This window comes from Maniola hyperantus, chromosome 9, assembly GCF_902806685.2.
Source record: "Maniola hyperantus chromosome 9, iAphHyp1.2, whole genome shotgun sequence".
Classification (NCBI taxonomy): domain Eukaryota; kingdom Metazoa; phylum Arthropoda; class Insecta; order Lepidoptera; family Nymphalidae; genus Maniola; species Maniola hyperantus.
The window spans coordinates 3,435,184-3,454,952 of record NC_048544.1 but is presented as its reverse complement, the minus strand read 5'-3'; the positions used below and the strand labels follow the sequence as shown (position 1 = coordinate 3,454,952).

The following is a 19,769-nucleotide window of genomic DNA, read 5'->3' as shown; positions in this document are numbered from 1 at the left end:
AAAAAAAGTTTACGTAAAAATGCTAAGATAACCAAGTCTTACTTGGCATTATTTATCTGCTTTTCTACAAAAGCTGTGCATTTAGAAGTTTTATCTTCCTTGTCGGCTGATTGTTTCCTAGCGAGTCTAGACAGAATGACGTCACGCAGAGGACTTTGCTCGGTCTTGCACTCGGACCGTGGTTCGAATTTCTCGGCTGCTAGCAAACATTTAAACGAAGTGCAGCGATTCTTGCGAGATAACGAAAGAGATCACTGCGGGGTGCGCACAGAGACAAATATCCTGGAAGTTCAACGTGGCCAGTGCCCCGAATATGGGGGGGCTCTGGGAAGCTGGGATTAAATCTGCAAAGTACCATCTGGTGCGTAGCGTAGGAGACAAGTACTTAACTTTCGAAGAACTAACTACAGTGTTCTGTAAAAGTTGAAGCTATACTTAATTCCCGGCCTTTATGAGTCCACTGCCATCGAGTGACAATCCGGATGAATTTAATGTATGACAGCTGGCCATTTCCTGATCGGTAAAGTCATACGGCCGTGCCGGAATATTCCCTTGAACTTGAGGCCGATCAGCAGATGTCTCGCTGGCAATATCTTCAAAAGAGCTCGCAATTATTTTGGAAGCGATGGAGTCGCGAGTATTTAAATACACTTCAACAGCGTGCAAAGTGGTTCACGTCAAATATTATCTTAACGTGGGTGACTTAGTACTTATTAAAAATGAGAATGCGCCTCCATGTCAGTGGTCGTTGGGCAAAATAGAGGCCCTACATCCCGGCCCGGATGGCGTTGTTCGTTGTGTGACGTTACGCACACAAAAGAGTCGGTTGCAAAGACCGGTCAACAAGTTAAGCCCTCTACCCTATGTTAACTAATTCTCGTAGTAATTATAAGACTTAGAATATTATTATATTTCTTTTATTCTAGTTTAGGGCTAACTTATTTATTATTATTTGTATTAATTTTATGTCTATTTTAATATTTAATTTTTCCTCACTGGTAGGAAACCATTTTATGGTTTCGGTAGGGGGTGTGTTCAGTAAAGCCAGTTGTTTTTCGAGATTTTCAGCTAGCAATACAAGCCACTCTCGCGCCGGACATGGGCTAATCTGATTGGTAGATTGGACCGCAATATTCGCATCACACGTCATTAGTGATGCATTAACTGTCCGTTGCAAGTCACCGTGCGTCACGGTCGTACATACATACAGAGCGTCTCCCCACGCCGTGCGTGAGAAATACAACTACAAAAACATTCGAATCCCACGTTTTACCCCACCGGTGGACAATTGTGCTGTGCCGTGCCCATCCCTTTGTGTGCTGGTGATTTTTGGACGTTCCAAATCAAGCGGTAAGTGGTAGTTTTGTAAGTTGTAGATTTTGGGAAACTCTGAGCAACTGAACACCCTTTTTCCTAATTTTTATAATTATTATTGGTCCTTCGTTAGCTCTCCAACAAAGCGTTTAAATTATCGTGAGTGTTTTCCATTATACATATATTGCACCCGGCTCACACCCGGCTTTACTCACGTGTAAGTCGATGTTAGCCCGACTAGTTTCGAACCCATCCGGGGTCCTTTTTTGCAGCGGGCTGTGCGAGCAGCGGCGCGCAGTCTCAACCGCGACGTGTGCGCGAACGAGTAGGGACTCGTAGGGTGTGAAAAAGGACTCCGGATGGGTTCGAAACTAGTCGGGCTAACATCGACTTACACGTCAGTAAATCCGGGTGCAATATATGTATAATAAAATAGAATACTAGAATAAAATAGAATACTATTTTATTCTTATGGTTGTTGCAATAAAATACGAATATTAAATAATAAACCTATTAGAGTGTATGTGTTTATATATACCTATATATATTTATATATATATATTATATTTATAGCTACATTGCGACTCCCCGTCTTACAGTTCTATAAGTTCTTAAGTATGGGTTGCCTGGAAGAGATCACTTTAGTGATAAGGTCGCCCTTTGTTTTTTAGGTGTATCCTGTATTCTTACTCTCTGTAAATCTATTAACAATAAAGTTATTTTAAATTAAATTAAATTAAATAAACACAAGTTAGGTAGCAAAGGGAATTGATAATGAAATATACGAGTATAGTACGCGGCAGGTTGAGATAATATTCAGGGTGGGGACCCGCACAACCCCCGCGCTTATCCGGTGCGGTAAAGCGCGGGTGATGCGGGATCGCCATCTCAACCCTTCGCGTACTATTATAGGTAGATGCCAAATTCTCCTGGGGTGTAGAGTTGTAGTTAAAATGTTTTTTTTTTCAAACTGGTCTCCTGTTTCACCATCATGGCGTCATGATAAACTTACCTTTGAAGAATGATCAGGATAGTCACTGAACTTGGTAGACCCTGGCCGTTCGCTTTCATCCATACTGCCCGAGGAACCGTGCCCCTCGTCTTCTACGCTCTAAGGATACAAAAATGAAAGTCAAATCAATTATTCAAATTAGGTACATCCCATTGTACACGTTTTGATTGTCAATTGCTGGGATTTGTAAGATTCATATTGAATGGCATTACTTTATACTATTACTAGCTGATGCCCACGACTTCGTTCGCGTGGTTTAGATCTTTAAAAATCCCGTGGGAACTCCGGGATAAAAAGTAGCCTATGTCACTCTCCAGGTCTTTGACTATACCCATGGCAAAAAGTCACGTCAATTCGTTGCTCCGTTGCGACGAGATTGATGGACAAACCAACAAACAAACACACTTTCGCATTTAAATAAGGGTACTGATATATCTACTAAGTTCTATCTACCCTCGGCTGCCTGGGCGGTCTACTTGGTTTCTGGAGCGAGCTTGGATGGCTGGAGTGAAGACTTCAGCGGGGAGGGGCAATGCACGCACAACAGACGGAAACGTTTAAGTGCGGAAACCAGCCCAGAGCGACGAAGAAGAAGATCTACTAAGTTATGTAAATAATCTTTGAAAAACCAGCGAACAAATGTAATAATCAATACATACAAAAAAGTCCTGACTAACTCACTGATTGACTCATCAAGGGTTAGCTCACCTTTGGACCTAGAAAGCTGAAATTTTGCACACAGATTACCTTTATAAGACAGGACAGATTTTCGAAAATTCCCATGGGATAATGAATAGCAAGGGTGTACATTTTCCCTAAGTGATCAAATCGCAAATAAGGAGATCCATAGGAGAAACAGAGTAACCGACATAGCTCAACGGATTGCAAAACTGACGTGGCAACGGGGTCGTGGGATTCCAAGATGCTGGAATGGCGATCTTGCATCGGAAAGCGCAGCGTTGTCAGACCCCAAAAGAGCCACAGGGAGCCACTGTTTTCAAGCGGCGCAAGACGGTTTTTAGATTATTCCTTTACTTGTGCTATAAGACATGCTAGCTTCCTTCCTGTTTCTTTCCCCTTTTGAGGCACGGAACCCTAAAACTAGAAAATCTATACTCACATCCAAACCGCTCGCGCTGTCCAAGTCTAAGTCCCTCGCCGCGTCTCCCGCGGAGCCGTGCTGCACGCTGTGTGCGCGACCCTCGCTATCCTGCATTTATTATGTACTGTTTACGTTTAAGTGCTATACTTGTTAGTTTATACATGTACTCTACTCGCAGCTTGAATCCAGAATACACAGAGTGCATAAGTACGCTCAAAACCACCAAACCGAAATTACAGACCAACTCCAAAAACACAGTTATTAATTAATTTATTTTATTTATTTAATAGCCAAATACTGAAACAAGAAAAAAGTGCTCCAAGACTGTTTTTGTCATTTTTGTACGGACTAAGTGTCTAGTGCTAGTCTTCTACTAGAATCTCGTCGCCTCGGCGGAAAGCTTCGAGAAGCTACGGAAAGCCTTACATCAATGGCAAAGAGGCGGAACAGCTTGGTACCGTGATCGCGGACCAGTATGTGTTTGAGAGAGGATCCGGACCGCACGCGGGGATCTGAGTGTTGTGAAAAACTGACCCAGAAGGGGAGAAAGACGCAAGGGCCAAGGGCAGAGATAGGTGGGAGACAAGAAGGCGCCCCTGCGAAACATGCCAAAAGCAAGTACCGGGCGGGGGTCTCCCGCGAATCAGCCCATATAACCGAGAGTTTGGTGGGGCCATGGGAGGTTGAGAGTAGTTCGCCGATGCAAAAACTATCATGCGTGCTTTGCCGTATAAAGTTTGCACGTTGAGCGTGCATTTGTTTGGAAAATTAGCATTATCATGTAGGCAACAATATCGACCAAATATTTAACTCTGGATTCAAGCTTCATAGTACTATGAACTTATGTAGTAGTTCATAGTACTTTATACGTACGTATAAAGGAGTCGCCAGCAAGGGTGATAACAATTGGTAGAACTTTTGAATTTATTAAGGGGTTTGCATAGGATTATTGGAGAAATTATCTTCACTTGTACTTGCTATGCTAACAGTAGGAAAAGCAGCATTTATTTGAGTTTGAATCTTGGTGGGCATTTTTGGTTAGTAACTATCTAAAATTCAATTAATGTTTACATCTTCACAAATGTTTGATAAACTGAATAATATTTTGTAAGAAGGAGAATTGGCGTCGATTCTGATGTCTTTCTCTAAACTAAATGCCTGCAATGTCTGCATCTTTTTCTATTTAATATTGCTAAAAAAGGACAGATAATGAATTCTAAATTTAAGACTCTAACTACTACTCAGAGTCGCTTAATCATTCCTTAAGATTGAGTTAAACGAGACAGAGCTATAGCTCTCACATAAATCTGTCTCGTTTTAACTCAATCTTAAGTAACGATTAGCGACTCTGAGTGCGGCGGTAAGTTTTAGTTTTACTATACAAAAACACTATGCTCAAGACTGGCACCGTTTCAAATTAAATTAAGTTTGTCTGTCCCTTTCTTATTACATCGGTAAAAAAAATGCGAACACTCTAAAATTTTGTTGCAATTAGATTCAGTATCTATCTCACTGTAAATATTTTAAAAACTGAAAGGACATCTCTAAATGTATTGCTATCCCTTTGATCATGCTCCTTGCGGAAAAAATAGCACTAAATTTAGGCCTGCCAGTTTAGTTCTGTTTCATTGTGTACAACAGAATTAGCCACATTTTCATCCCAACATTTAACTTTTTTTACGCTATTTATTTACCAAACAAGTAACGAGTACAAATATACATCGGCCTATAGAATGGCATATTTCGGCTTTGTAGAGCGTTGTCTCTGTCACTCATACCTACATGACGTTTCGTCGGTCTCAACGACATTGACAACGCTCTACAAATCTGCTATCTCCTTCTATAGATCGACGTACATTACTTTCGGCCGCGTACTATACATAGGTATTCAGCTCATCTAACACTATGGAACGTTATTTATATATTTTTTTAGTTTTGCATAAAGTTACGATTAGGTTATTGATAGGTACATTACCCTAGGGGGTCCAATAGTGTCTTTCGCCGTTGGCACTGAAAAGGATCTCTGGGTCTTAAAACGCATTCTAGCCGAGGTCTAGTGTAAAGCAGTGCAAAGCGGTATTACAATCATGCACAAACCATTGATATGATTTTGATTTTGACGGTGTTTTACATATTCGTTTTTGATAATTCAAAGTTTGTAAGGTTTTAATTGTGTTATTGCAGCTTCAATAACATTTTGTTTAATTTTTTAATCCATAATTTATAAATGAAGTGGAAAAACAGAAAATCACACGTTTTTTTTTGCATAAAGCGTGAATAGAACATTTTGATAAAGGTAAAAAAACGATACAAAGTTACCGGTATTTTGTTAGGAAATACCGGTACAGTTACAGGGGTGAAGAAACGAATATGTGTGGGTGTGTGAGAGAGACAAACATACGAACGCAACGATTGCACAAGTCCATACAAGTCGCATGAAAGAACATGACAGAATGATTAGTAACGTTACTGAAAAAAGAAAGACAGTTATAGATAGAAGTGATTTCTGGAAGATTTTGCCGTTAGTCACAAAACTTTCTATAAAATGTTACTTTACTCCTTATTACTTATTTAAGTATAATTATTATGGAAAATGGCCAAAAAAGTTAATTTTAATTTTCCATAAATCACATAGAGTTCAGACCATAATAATATATAGATCACTCGCTAACTATAATATACGAAATATAAATGTACAGCCAACCCATAAAGGCCAGCCATATTATCAAAAACTGACTGTCAGAAAAATTTCTGACGCACTCTCTCTATGAATATCAGAAGCGTTCGTCCGATCCGGCAAAATTCTGACAGCCTGCAGCATGTCTGCATAAAACAAAATCTATGAGCAAAGTGCCTACTGTCGCTCATTAGGTTATGTTAACAAACAATTGTTGATAATATGTAGCCGGCCTAGTTCGACAAAATGTTTAGGAGGCATGAGAGATTTATAACCGGTTGCAGGTTAGAGTCCAGAGTTAGATTCGGAATCTACAATGAAGCTCCTGGACGTTGGAAACGGAAGTTTCTCGAGTAAAGGCCACGTCTAGGCAAACCTACAAGGTGGAGAGACGATATCTGGAAAATGGCTGGCATCGATTAAAGTTGAAAGGCCGAAGATAGGAAAGTTGGCGTTACTTAATAAGACAATAATAGTTATGCCTAAGATAAGATGCATATTGGCTGTCGATGAGTCAAGTTCACGGAGCAATTCAGAGAATAAGATTTAAGAAAAATGTAGGTCATTTGGGATATCTGGGAAATAAAATGGATAGCATAAAGCAGAATAGAATAAATTAGTAATAAAATCCGTGCCCACACTTATATTCTCTGCCAACTAATTTTCCGCAATCTATTTCGAAGGTTAAAGCGAATAACATTTCGATTCGGGTATATTTGTAAAACGCTTGGCTGTACATTTTATGCTTGACAATGAGAGTACAGTAATAATGAAGTATAGTTACTCGAATGATTCCAATTTACCAACACATAAGCTTTACTTTGTTACTCATATATTGTTCAAAATAAGGCGTTAACAAGCCAATTTTTATTGCCAATTCTTCGTACGATGCGGAGGAAAGAATGGATATTATTTCTCAATTGATATAATATTAGCATAAAAAACTTCACAAAATATATCAAGATGAATGTTTATTGTCTTTACGATGGCTTATTTCACAATAGCATTAACTACAAAATTTTCATTTTTCTAGGAGAGCTGTTAACTACTCTGATATTTAAACCGCTCTCCCGTAAAATCACTATGTTACTTTTTAAGTAACTTATCGATAGATTAGATTACTAGATAGATTGGAAGTAAAATGTTATGTAAAATTTTATAATTTTTAATATTGATTGACAATAATTATTTTACAACAAAACCAAATTCTTTCCAACGCATATAATTTTTCGAAACCAAACTAAACACCAATCAACCGAATATTACCGATCACAAATATTACGATGAATAAAATGATATTGAGAATATTGCGTGTTACCTGGTGTGGTATGGACATTAGATGCGGGCTGTGACCACCGCTGCTTGATTGTTGTAGTGTGGGAGATTTACCTAAAATTATACACCGTTATCTGCAATCAATTATTTTGGAACGCCAAATTCAATATCCTCGAAAGGAGTTCCCTTTTTGTGACACCACTGAAGAAAATCACAGGAATTCGTCAATTTTATATAAACAGCTTATAAGAATATGCCTTTTAAATTCGTGACTGAAAATTACTCCATCTTTTTAAAAATCACTCCTTGATCGAAGTGTACATTAATGTGTAAATGAAGCAAATTTAAGTGATTTTTAATATAATGCTCGGCTAACAACGTGAACCTGGACGAAATGGCAGAAAATAGCCGATTCCCGGAGGCAAAAGACGATTTATCAATCAATCGCGTGCACTCGCCAGCTAATCGCGTCAAAGTCAAAGTCAAATGATTTATTCAAAATAGGTACTAAATTGCTCTTTACGATTGTCAGTTGTTGGAATGTTCAAATTGTTTGCCAGGCACTATAAAATACTTTCACTTACCCCCATGTACGGAACTTAAAGCAGCTTGATCGAGAATGTCCCAGGATTTTTGTCTTCTACCTTGGCATGACGAATGAGATGACTGTGGTTGGATGAGCATTGAGGACTGTCACGGTAAAAGAAATATTAAAGTTATGGCTACAGATTTTTGTAATAGAAATACTGATCATCAATATTTATTAAATACGAGGAACCTAAAAACTAATAGTAGGTAATATGTGGCGGCACAGCTTTAAAAAATAAACGTATTTCTTTCTTTACAAAACTGTACGGTCCAACTTGTAGCAAGTGATATGCACCGCCCACCCTTCCACCTAAAGAAATATATCACGTATATCCATGGACTTCCGCAAAGTAACGCCAGCTTCTATCCATAATCCAATATTTATTAAGTTAGAATGATACTATTTTCGCCTTCACCTAGATTACTAACTTTGCACACATTTTAATGTACTTATGTTATGTATCTATGTATGTTATGTTAAGAGGGTATTTTTTTGCACCCTCACTTTATTTCTAACGGAAAGGAGAATATTTCCTCACCTGATGGTGTTCAACAGCGGGACAGTAGTGGTCGCAGTCGTCGGGCAACCATTTCGGTAGTGAATGTTTTACGTGACAACGGGAACGGACTTCTTCGCTGACACACACTAGTGCTGGAATGTTTTTAGGGTTTTTTTATATAAAAGGTATAACTGAGTAGGTTTCTGCGGTAGTGGAGCATATAACATTTTTGAATCCTAATTTTAGCATTTAAAATTGTATTGAATTGAATTAACATTGAATTTCGTTTAATCTTTAGGACATTATATTATGACAATTTTTATGTTGTTGCTTATTTATGTTACAGTGAGTTTGTGTTACCAGTAAGATAGGCGACGGTGCGCGTGGTGAGCTGGAACTTGTCGCGATTGGGGCGCGCCGCGAGCGACAGCAGCGACGCAAGCACGCGGCAAGTACGCGACACGGTCCCTGCAGCCGGGTGACGGAAACCCTTCAGCAGGTGACCCACAAGAGCGAAGTGGAAGTTGGACCGGAAACTGTATGAAGATTTAAAAATAATTGTCAGTCACTGGGGACTACCGACATAAGTGAAAACTTAAAACTATAAAATAACAGTGTTTTTTATATTCAAATTAAAGGGATTCATTCGTAATTTCCGTCTCACACTGAGAGGAGACCCGACCAACTTTGTAGTGAGCCGGCTATTGGTTGATCATGACCATTCATAATTTGTAAGTTTAAAACCATTAACATTACTGTAGTTCAATATCTATCGGCATTCTGAGCACTATTAACATTAGCATGTCGGTGACGTGACCTTGAAGTTTCTAACTATTCCAAAATCACCCAACGCAAGAAAGTTTTCACTTCAAAAATTTGGATGAAATAGGTGCGAATTAAAGATGTGTGATGTTTAGACTTGGATTTGCAAAAAAAAACATTTTGACTCACCTTAATCCAACAGCATGGTCCAGTTGCTTGAAATGCCACTCCAAAGGTTCTCTAGTTTCCAACATGATTTGTTCGAAAGGCTGAAAATGACAAATCAATCAAATGTTTTAACCATTTTGACGAGAAACAAACCCAAGAAAGGTGATAAAATGTAAATAAAAATAATAAATAATAAAACAGATTTCCTAAGAATCAAACATTTTTTTTGATTTCCTAATTTCAACTATCGTGAGTGGTACTTAATGACGCGCCTATCAGCTCTGGACGGGTTCAAAACTAGTTTAAACACCGTTTAAACTTCATTTATAATTATCTACATTTCTGAATTATTTGGAGGACACATACCTTGTCATCAAAAGCTCCCTGCGAATCCAACGTATGTAAATTTTGTTCCATTAACGCGAGACCCGCCGCGTATAACGTAGGTTCATCCAGTTGGAGTACAGATAACGCGACCCAGAATAATGCTTTGTGGATTGGAGATTCCTAAAAAAGAAATCAAAAACTTAAGGATGAGGAAAATGGAATATACGTGATTTTTAAGTGACATGCTACAAAATTTTAGTTGCTCTGGTACTAAAACTTGAAATCGCGAAATTATCTGATTTACGGTGCATATTGCGGACAAATCAAGTATAGCCGGCGTGACGAGCAAAAATATGGAAATAAGCACAAATTGGTATAAATGAAAATGAAAAAAAAAAATTAAAGGTATAGTTTGCTTTTTTTTCTTGGTGGTAATTTTACTACATTTTTACCTATCTCTGCAATTTGTTGAGGACGCATGAAAACACAAAATACTTACAGAATACAAAAGCGGCTGCAATCTTGTCAAACACATGATTATGGCTTCTAATAACGCCAGGTCGTTGAACGATTCCAACGCCTTTACGAGTATGCGCAGGAGTTGTTTCATATCATCGTCTGTTACATTTTTACCTATAGATTTAAGAAAATAAACTTTGAAACACGTCTAAGAACGACCTTTGTGTTGTCAATTAATTGTATTCATATAAGAAAAAGCACGGCAAAGCGTCACACTCCATTCTTCTTTTATGTCTAATCCTCTTCTATATTCCTTCTACGATATTTCAGTCTGATTACATTATATAAGTAAAATTTTACGTGTACTTACTTATACATCCAAACACAATGAGTGCTCGTGGCTGCAGCGCCGGGTTGAAACAGAATGCGAAACTCTTTGCCAAGGATGTCCTGGGGGAGAAATATTATTCCAAGTATTTAAACTTTTTTCAGTACAGGACCAGCCTACTGATTCGCTAACTCTGTGTCTAACACTGAATGATAGCCAACGACACATGTGAAATATTCCATACCAGATCCTAATATTATAAATACGAAAGTGTGTCTGTCTGTCTGTTACCATTTCACCGTCAATCCGCCTAATCCATTTTGACTAAAGGTATAAAGACAGCTTGCATCCCAAAAACGGGCATAGAAGTTCATCTCAGAAAATCGAGTTCTTACGGGATTTTCAAAACCTAAAACAACGAAACGGTGGGCATCACCTAGTTCAAAGCGACAGTTCAAAATGAAATCACTCACCAAGTTACCAGCCAATCACAGGTGGGTATATCGTGCATACACGCCTCCATAATCTCAAGCAGTGCGTCCACGATGATCTCAAGCGATTGTAAAGGCAGTCGCTCACGGTCAGACTGGGAACACGGCCCTAGTCCTATATGCGTCCCCACTCCCACGGCACCAGGTATACCCACGGCTATAGGGCCGACACTGCCTTCAGAGCAAGTGTATGAGTCCGAATACCTGGAGAAATATTTTTGTCAATGATTTTTTGACAAAAAAGATGCTTTTAGAAAAGGATGCTTTTCTTACGAGTTATAAATAAAGCTTGCTAACTTTGACAGACGTTTTAAGGTGTGTTGAAATTATTCTGCCAAAGAAAAATAAAGGAAAAAACAAAATATTTATACCATCAGTGTGCCACACTACAAGGTATGAATCACCCCCGCGCTTCCACTTCATGGGTTCTTATGCTCAAATAATAGAAGCGCCAGGGTAATGCCTTGTCAATAAATCTTTTACTAACTGGTTTACCGAAAGATAACTTAAACGGCCCTGGATAAAACATTATCTTTATTATTTTTGGGCTCTCTAATCCTCTGGTTCACAAAAAAGTCTTAGGAAATTGAAATAACAGCAACAATAAAACAAAGATCTTAAACAATGACCCTGACGTATTAAAAAGAACAAATGACATACCAATCAGCTGTGTGTCGGTTATAAGGACTCCTAAAAGCGGTGACGGCGGCCGACTTAACTTTGGATATTCCGAACATTTGGTAAAACTTGGGCAGAGCGAACTCGTCGAGAGACAGCATTAGTAGGCGCTGCGTTTCTTCTGAAAAACCTTGCTAAAATCAGTCTTTAATAGATTATTATTATTGTTTATCGAGGATTAGGGGAGTTTGGTGTTCTCTTTAGGCGAACATTTAAAAAAAATGTCCAAAATAGTCTTCTTCTTAGTTGGATACATAGCTTTTTGTTGTGTTCTTTACTATGCGTAGTTTGAAGAAAACACAAAGGAGGTTATGTCCAAGATTGACCATAATTTCGTTAGTCGGTCGACTAGTTTTTAGACGAGGTGAAGTTTCGGGAATTTACTATAACTTATTATGGACACCACGTCAAAAGTGTTATGTCCACTATTCTCAGTAGAACCTGCTTTTTGGGCTGGCGGTAGAGTTGACAGTTTAGTAGACAGTAGAGTTTTGACATAAACAAATATTTATATTGAATTTTTAATGAAAACACGTCAATTAATTTTAATAAGCGTTTTAGTCTAGAAACACAGAGTCTGAAAAGCCACTTACCCGCAAATGTAGGCGAGTTACAGGTACATAAAGAATGTATGATATTGATAACCAGCCCGTGCGTTGCAGCGCGCATCGATACCGTGCCGGAGCACACCAGGAATGTGACCGTGTGGAATAGGTACGGGAGGTGACGGGTTACGTCGAGGCAGTTGTTGAATGACAGCATCAACTGGCATAAAAAATATACGCCATAATAATCTCAGAATGTAAGTTTTATGGGCCAAAAGTCACAATTTTTTTAATCATAATATAATGTGAATTAGCAGTGTCATGTAAAAACAGCGCACGAACCTAAAAGAAGGTGACTGTACTCATCAAACATTGCAAACAACATTTATTATGGGCCTAACCCTTAAATGGAAAAGTGTGAACCAGTAAACAGTAGAACCTTACCAAGTATCTAGCAAGTATCGCAATATCATCCCACATCATATGCTGTTCCAACATGGCTGTTGGTGAATGACATGTTTTGTCCACCACCTGTTGTTCAGAAATTATTTTATTTTAATAGGTTATAGTTAAAGGAATTCTTTGAAAAAACAATGTTTAAACAATTTTAGAAAGGTATGTCGTGAAAGCAAATTAAATAAATAAAAAGAAAAACTTATAGAAATAAAACAAAAAATATTACATAACTTACAGAGGCCGCTGTTACGGGACCCAGAGAATTATTAGGTAGTTTAGATAGGGCCTGCAGAAAAATATAAAAAGAAAATCAATAAATACAAACTCATATTATTTAAAATACTTACAAAAGAAAAGAAAAACTAAACGTTTAAAAATCATAAGCATGGACAACCAAACGCAAAAAAGGGGTTCCATATTATCTGATATCTGATAATGGACGCCAGTTCGACATCAAATCATGTAAAATGTTTGAAATATGAATGGCAAGGCCTATATTTCACTAATTACAATGTTTGAGAGGGAAATGTGGAAGAATAGGAATTTCTTACCCTACACATTCTTCCAATAACTTTCTTGGAAACTAGCTGCACGTTAGCAGACGCAAGTGCTACAGCCGTGTCGGCCATTATCTCGATCATAGGTGACCCAAGACCTGCGTTTAAAAACATGACCCGTCAGATGTATCGCAATTAGTTTCGTTATTTACGACGGAAATATTTAGGGCGCGAGTTCTAATTATTATTGTTATAAAATTTAAGAAATAGATTAAAAAAGTTAAACCGCTTTTACAGGTTAAAAGTGAAGTTCTCAAAAATGTAAAAAAAAACGATATATTGCGAAGAAATATTGGTTGTGTATTTAAGTAAATAAAAAAAAATTAAGCTTGTCACGACTATGGAAGCCACGAACTATGCTGCACCCATAGCTCGTAATCCGGTACGCGAAGTTTAATTACAATAAACTCTATAAAGTCAGAGACAAAAACATGGTTAACTTCATGATTTCGGTTGGCGTTAAGTAGAAGTGTTTATTGGTAATGGAACTCAATCCTGAGTTTGATTCGTCAGGAATATAATCGATGCATTCCAAAACATACCAGAATTGACACTTCTGTGTATGAAACTGTCCAACACCATATCAATCAGTTCTGGCACCTGGCCGATGGAGCCCCAGATCTTGGCCTGGACCGACGGGTACATCTCTGTCTCTTCAATTGTAAGGGTTATTAACTTTTCAAGAATTTGGGCCACTTGGTTTTTGCGACGTGATTCTTCCGAGGGTTTACAGAATCTGTGAGAAAATTTATGTTACAGACTTAGATCTTAAATATTTTTTTAGGGATAACTTATTTTCTTATGCTAATAACCGTTCCAGGTACATAATATTGGAAGAGTTCTCGATTGTTCAATCCTCATTAATTAATTGGACTCTATGATAGATCAAAAGTTTAAATTCCATTCTTTTCCCAACTTTTTACCCTTAACCTTGTCTTTCTTACTCTTGGAGAGCAAACATAAATAACATTTTAATTTTGCATACCTCACTAAATTCGCCAACCACGGGGTCATATATTCCAAGCACAAATGTTTCAGTTCTATAGTTGAACCTCTAAATCCCTGAAAAATTTATTGAATTTTGATAAAACAAATTAAAAAAAGTTCTCAAATGGTTTTAGTACGACTATGTGTAAGTCTTGCCTGAATACATTCTTCTAAAAATTCGAGGGTCAAATGTGGTTCGTTGTGCGCCAGCTTTTCGCTTACAGATTTGATAAAGATTGTGTTATTGGACGGTATACATAGACCTGTGGGAATAACATTTTATCTTAGTTATTTTTTTAAGCGAAAGAAAATAGCTAATTTACTACGCAAATAATCCCTTTAGGGTTTAGAAAGACTCACCAGAAGTCTCAAGTAAAGTCCCCTCAATCTTCAAATGGAAGGTAGCCGTTAACGCACAAAGCTGGTTGTACGCTGCGGTGCGTAAAGTGGGGTCACATGATCCCAAGTTTAACAAGGCCATGTTGAGAAGTGTTCCCGGTACGTCTTTTGGCCTAATTTTTTGGTGGACCGTTACTGAATCCTGTGTGTACAAAACATTTATTATACTAAGCCCCTGTGAAAAAGGATCCCGGCTGGGTTAACGTCGACGAAACACGTGAGCCGGTGTGTGATATATGTATAATGGAAATCACTCACGATAGTTTAAACGCTAAAACATTAAATAATCCAAGACTTCACGATAGTTATGAGGGTTTGCAAACTTTATTAACTTGTATACGCGGTTATGTGATCTGCGTGCGTCGCTCAGCTTGCGCAAATTCCAAGCACGGGCGCATACGCAAGTCGCCGAATGATTTTATAAGCGCTTGTGCAAGTCGTGTAAACGGTGCAAGTTGAGGAAATTGCGCAAGATTTATGCGCCGTATACAGATAGCATTTTTATAAAAGTTTAATTTTAGATAGAAAGAGGTTTCGCTTACAATCTTCTGGTTCAAGTTATTAAACCTGATTTATGTACCGTTGAGCTACTAGGGCTCTAATTCAATGTTATATTATGTTAAGTATACTTACGGGTTGACTCAACTCCCATCTGTTTCGTATATGTATGATAGATTGGACTATATTGTCACAGTCATTGTGTATGAAGCTGAGAGGCGTCGGTTCGTTGATAATCGACAGAGAGAATTGATTGTCGTCTACTAAACAAACCTAAAAGCATATCATTTATGGTATAGCTAAGCGATATACAAATAACCTTATTGTAATGGTCGAATCGAACAAGATTGAGTAAAAAAGAAATTACCTCATCAATTTCTGAAGCATAATAAACGTCATTCAGTAAAACTGGTAAGCCAAGCACTTTGCTTTTCTCTATCGATGTTATTTGTAGAGCTGTTGGTCCCACCTAAAATAAATCATGTTTTATATAGTTTCTTTGAAATATTGTATACAAGCGGAGTAGCAGGGGAAAGTGAAGTTTGTATGAAAACTCACTTACCTGCAATATATTTCATTTAATTTTGAATTTTTACTACAAAAGCCTATAGAAGTAAATTATTACAGGACGGTAAGAAAGCAACATGCCACTATGTAAGAACCCAGAGCAATGAATCCAGTTAAAATAAATCAGATGCTGCTTAACAACTATATGGTCTGATTAAGTGAGGGAGTCTAATTCGTGTAAATTCCACACGATTGCGGAAACTGTCACCGAAAAAGGACTGCAAAGGAGAGATATTCAAAAATAAGACTTACCTTTATAGCGACTTTGGTATCTTTATGCGACAATTTCAGAGCATTATTGAAGACTTTGAGGTCCTCTTCTAAGGACAGCGTGGCTCCGGGTAGCTTCTGTTGTTCCGGGTCTATAAAATCGCCGAGTCGACAGTTTGTGTCTATGAAAATTATTTTGCGGTTTCCCTGAATGAGACAAAATCTGGTAAGACACCTCGCTATTAATGAAAAAACATTTAAAGAAAATCCTTTAGAAGATCCTGTTCCACTATGTGCTTTTGACATTTTAGAACTAAAAATACATATATTTGGATATGGACTAAGCGCTGGCAGTGCGAGCCGGAACTTCGTTATTTTCCTTCGTTATTTTATAAAAGCTGAAAGTTTCTCTGCGTATTGTCCCCAACACTGGGAGGAACGTTTGTTTGGATCATGGTGGCTTTGGGAGCTAACAGGTAATAAAGGCGTAAAAATCTTACGTCAAAGTGTAGTCTAATTTTTTATATTTTCTTCAGAATAGTATTGGCCTGACTCTCAATTTCAGTGTAATTCACCTAAAAATTTGCCCAAAAATGCATATTTTTCAAGAATCATAATGGAATCCGTCCTGACTAGCACAATGCAACGTACCCGCAGCGGCATGAGTATGGCCTCGTGGAACTTGGTGTACTCGCGCACCCAGCTGTTGCAGTTGTAGATGTAGCACGCGTGCACGTTGCCGTACGCCACCTCCGGCAGCACGCTGAACCACTTCTGCAGGAAATCCGTCCTGCCAGACACACATCATCATCTCAACCCATCGCCGGCCCAATAGAACACGAGTCTCCTCTTATACCCTATCCGCGCATGAAGTTAGTATAGCGCTCTCTCTGTTACGTAATTCCATACAAATGAGAGAGCCAAAAATCTCAGTGGCGCTAACCATTTTGAGTTACCAACGAATCACAAACGAAACTATGTTTTCTAATTAAATTTTGAATCTTTTTGAAAACATGTTTGTGAAGCAAAAAAAGCAGTTCAACACGCTTGACAAGTGACTAATAGTGAGAGTTAATAGACTTCACACACCTTTAAGACAATTATGGAGAACTCTCAGTCATGCAAGTATCTTCAGGATATTTTTCTTCACCGTCAAAGCAAATTATATTTAATTGCTAAATTCCCACAACACGCCGTGAAATTACAACACGTTTTAAACATTTGAAACTGAGCTGATCTGCTTACCTAAAACGGTTATCAGAATTTGTATGCGTGAAATCGACTACCAGCTCAAATGCTTGGTGACAAAACGGCTTCAGTGTCAGAATGACGTGGTATATTAGCAAGTCCGCGTTCACTTCACCGATTCTGAAACAAAGTAAAAAGATACCAAAAATAAAGACAAAATTAGTTCAAATGTTCTGTGATTTGAAATTTTAATCATTTATTCAAGAAAACCAAGTCACCAAGGTGATGTTAGGTTGACATTTATTACATCTCAAGCACGCAAGCATGTATGTGTGTGTTTGAGATTTACGTAGAATATTTTCGATGTGTGTAGCAAAATTTTGACCGTACTGAGGTCAAGTCAATTTTGATTAACAGAAACTTATTCCAATCGGAATTTTAATTTTTTAACAGATATAATATTACCCTGTCCCGAGATAAGAACTTTCACTTGCAGTGGTCAATAGCGCAATTATTTATAATACGTGAAAATTAAAACTCACTTGTATCTCCTAGAGATAAAGTAAAACACTGGGTTGCCAATCTTGCTGGTGCCTGCCTGGTAGAAGATATTCAGGCTTTTTATACTCTTGAATTCCTCCTTCTGGTGCATGTTATGCTTAACGATGAACTCCTCAAAGTTAGTTGAGGACATGTCGATAGATGACCATCGCGCGTATGATGAGAATAGAAGACTTGATGCACTGAAAAATTTAACCAAAACCCTCTTGTAAATCTTATAGACATCATTAGCTCACACACGTACCTCAAATGCCTGTATAATAAATAATCGGCAGTAAATATTTGGTAGAGCTAATAAAAGATGAGACTAGAAAAGCACGGTAAATTAAAAAAAATCAGTATGGCAGCTGCAAAATTAGTATGACGGACCTGGAATAACCTAATTTGATACTTTAGAATTGCTTATTTTTATTTCTGTTCTATCAAATTAGGTTATTTCAGGGCTGTCATATTAATTTCAGAGCTCTTCTTTCGTTAGCCAGACTACATATCGAGATTGAGAAAGAGATAATTGTCAGCTTCAGCTTTGTAGAACCTCGTCTCTCTCACTCATGCCTATGCGTCGTTTAGTCGCGGCAATTTCAACGACAGCGATGATGTTCTACGTAGCCTAAGCTACCGATTGTCTCTTTCTAAAACTCATTGTGTAATATTTACTGCCGGGTATTGTATTTGAGTAGTGGTTTCAAAAGAATTTTTCAAAAGTCAAGCGAAACGAAAGTGAAACGGGATGACAGAAAAAAGAGAAAAATAATGGAGGTACTTTATTAAGAAAGGCTAGAAGTAGAGTCGATGTTGCGAGATTTTTTTATTCAAACACTTACGACTCCACGGGTTTGTGTTCAGGGGGACCTAAGTACGCAAGAAGTGTTGCCATCTGTAACAAGATATTTTGTTTTACGAAACATGACTCCATTGAAACTTAAATATTACTAAAAAAGCTATGGTCCTAAATCAAGTGCAAGACTCCTTAAATAATTTAACTGACACATTTTTTGTGAATTTCTTTGAGCAAAATATTAATACTCATTTTAGTTCCGAATATTATTTTGTTCACTCTAGGAATTCGGCAAATGATTTGAGTTCAGGCTACGACAGTTCAGCATTCGGCAAATCAACTGGCCACGCTATTTAGGATACGGCGGATGTTTTGTGTTTGGCGAATTTTCAAAGCCGGCCTGCAGACGCGACATTCTGTGATAGTGAATACATCCTAGAAAAACAAAGGGTTCCCGCGGGGTTTTTAAAAAACCTATATTCGCCTTCAACCCACCTTTAAGTCAATAGTGAATAGACATTATAAACCAAATCAAAACCTAACCAACCCTTTAGGTAGGTTCTGTTGAGTGGCACAACTTTCAAAGATAAACGTTTTTTCTTTCTTCTTCTATTTTTAATTGCCAGCAAATTTGATAACAGCCAAGCATTAGTCTATAAGTTTAAAAAAAAATCGGGCCAACCATTCGGGTTAGCGCGAATATGCGGAACGATACGATTGCCGCCGACCACACAATTCGCGATATCACGAATCATTTGCCAAACTCTGATAGTGGAGCCAAGCAAATTTGAAACATAATCAGGTTTTTCAGAAAACCTACCTTATCGAACGGTCGTCTCCCAACCGCCTTGTGATCCCGACTACACGACAGATAGTCACCGATCTTTTCTTGATGGTTCCAGAGAAGTCTGTGCAACGCTAATACATTCGCATCGCTGATGAATGACAGGTTATGTGACGCTGTCTGGTCGGCTGTTTCGCAATCTGACGCGATCTCTATGAAGAATCTATAAGAAAATAAATAAATAAACCGTTTCCAAAGAACTTTAAAACGGAGCAACACCAACATTTTTCATCGCATACCCTAGAAAATTTTAATAAAATGGGTACTAAGGAAGTAGTCGTCAACCGACACACGTTCGCAGCTGGAAATAGGTCTCTTGCTGGAACTACCACATGCCACGGCCTTGTTTCCATACAAAGCTGCATACAGTACACGGGAGAAAATAATGTACATCGACCTTTAGAAGAAGACAGCAGATTTGTAGAGCATTGTCTCTGTCGACGAGACCGACAAAACGTCATATAGGTATGAATGACAAAGCCGAAATGTCATTCTACA

At 38.1% G+C, this 19,769-nt stretch overlaps 1 protein-coding gene across 11 annotated transcripts in view; it reads right to left on the bottom strand.

Annotated features, from left to right (window-relative positions):
• Positions 1–19,769, bottom strand: part of Nf1 (neurofibromin 1) — a 58,180-nt gene that overhangs the window by 13,033 nt on the left and 25,378 nt on the right. For 6 of the 11 annotated variants that reach the window (XM_069500967.1, XM_069500968.1, XM_069500970.1 and 3 more), the window contains 29 exons: positions 19,248–19,434; positions 18,474–18,526; positions 17,631–17,831; positions 17,146–17,268; positions 16,552–16,690; positions 15,943–16,107; positions 15,491–15,592; positions 15,259–15,396; positions 14,587–14,767; positions 14,383–14,489; positions 14,225–14,301; positions 13,782–13,975; positions 13,234–13,337; positions 12,918–12,968; positions 12,671–12,757; positions 12,275–12,446; positions 11,664–11,802; positions 10,986–11,207; positions 10,555–10,634; positions 10,225–10,358; positions 9,765–9,905; positions 9,420–9,499; positions 8,829–9,004; positions 8,508–8,620; positions 7,965–8,070; positions 7,424–7,494; positions 5,404–5,481; positions 3,447–3,536; positions 2,327–2,425 (listed from right to left, as the gene is read on the bottom strand). In XM_069500967.1, coding sequence (XP_069357068.1) covers positions 2,327–2,425; positions 3,447–3,536; positions 5,404–5,481; positions 7,424–7,494; positions 7,965–8,070; positions 8,508–8,620; positions 8,829–9,004; positions 9,420–9,499; positions 9,765–9,905; positions 10,225–10,358; positions 10,555–10,634; positions 10,986–11,207; positions 11,664–11,802; positions 12,275–12,446; positions 12,671–12,757; positions 12,918–12,968; positions 13,234–13,337; positions 13,782–13,975; positions 14,225–14,301; positions 14,383–14,489; positions 14,587–14,767; positions 15,259–15,396; positions 15,491–15,592; positions 15,943–16,107; positions 16,552–16,690; positions 17,146–17,268; positions 17,631–17,831; positions 18,474–18,526; positions 19,248–19,434 — 3,610 coding nt within the window. The remainder of the gene's footprint in view (positions 1–2,326; positions 2,426–3,446; positions 3,537–5,403; positions 5,482–7,423; positions 7,495–7,964; positions 8,071–8,507; positions 8,621–8,828; positions 9,005–9,419; positions 9,500–9,764; positions 9,906–10,224; positions 10,359–10,554; positions 10,635–10,985; positions 11,208–11,663; positions 11,803–12,274; positions 12,447–12,670; positions 12,758–12,917; positions 12,969–13,233; positions 13,338–13,781; positions 13,976–14,224; positions 14,302–14,382; positions 14,490–14,586; positions 14,768–15,258; positions 15,397–15,490; positions 15,593–15,942; positions 16,108–16,551; positions 16,691–17,145; positions 17,269–17,630; positions 17,832–18,473; positions 18,527–19,247; positions 19,435–19,769) is intronic. The other 5 variants (XM_069500974.1, XM_069500976.1, XM_069500975.1 and 2 more) reach the window with 3 other exon arrangements.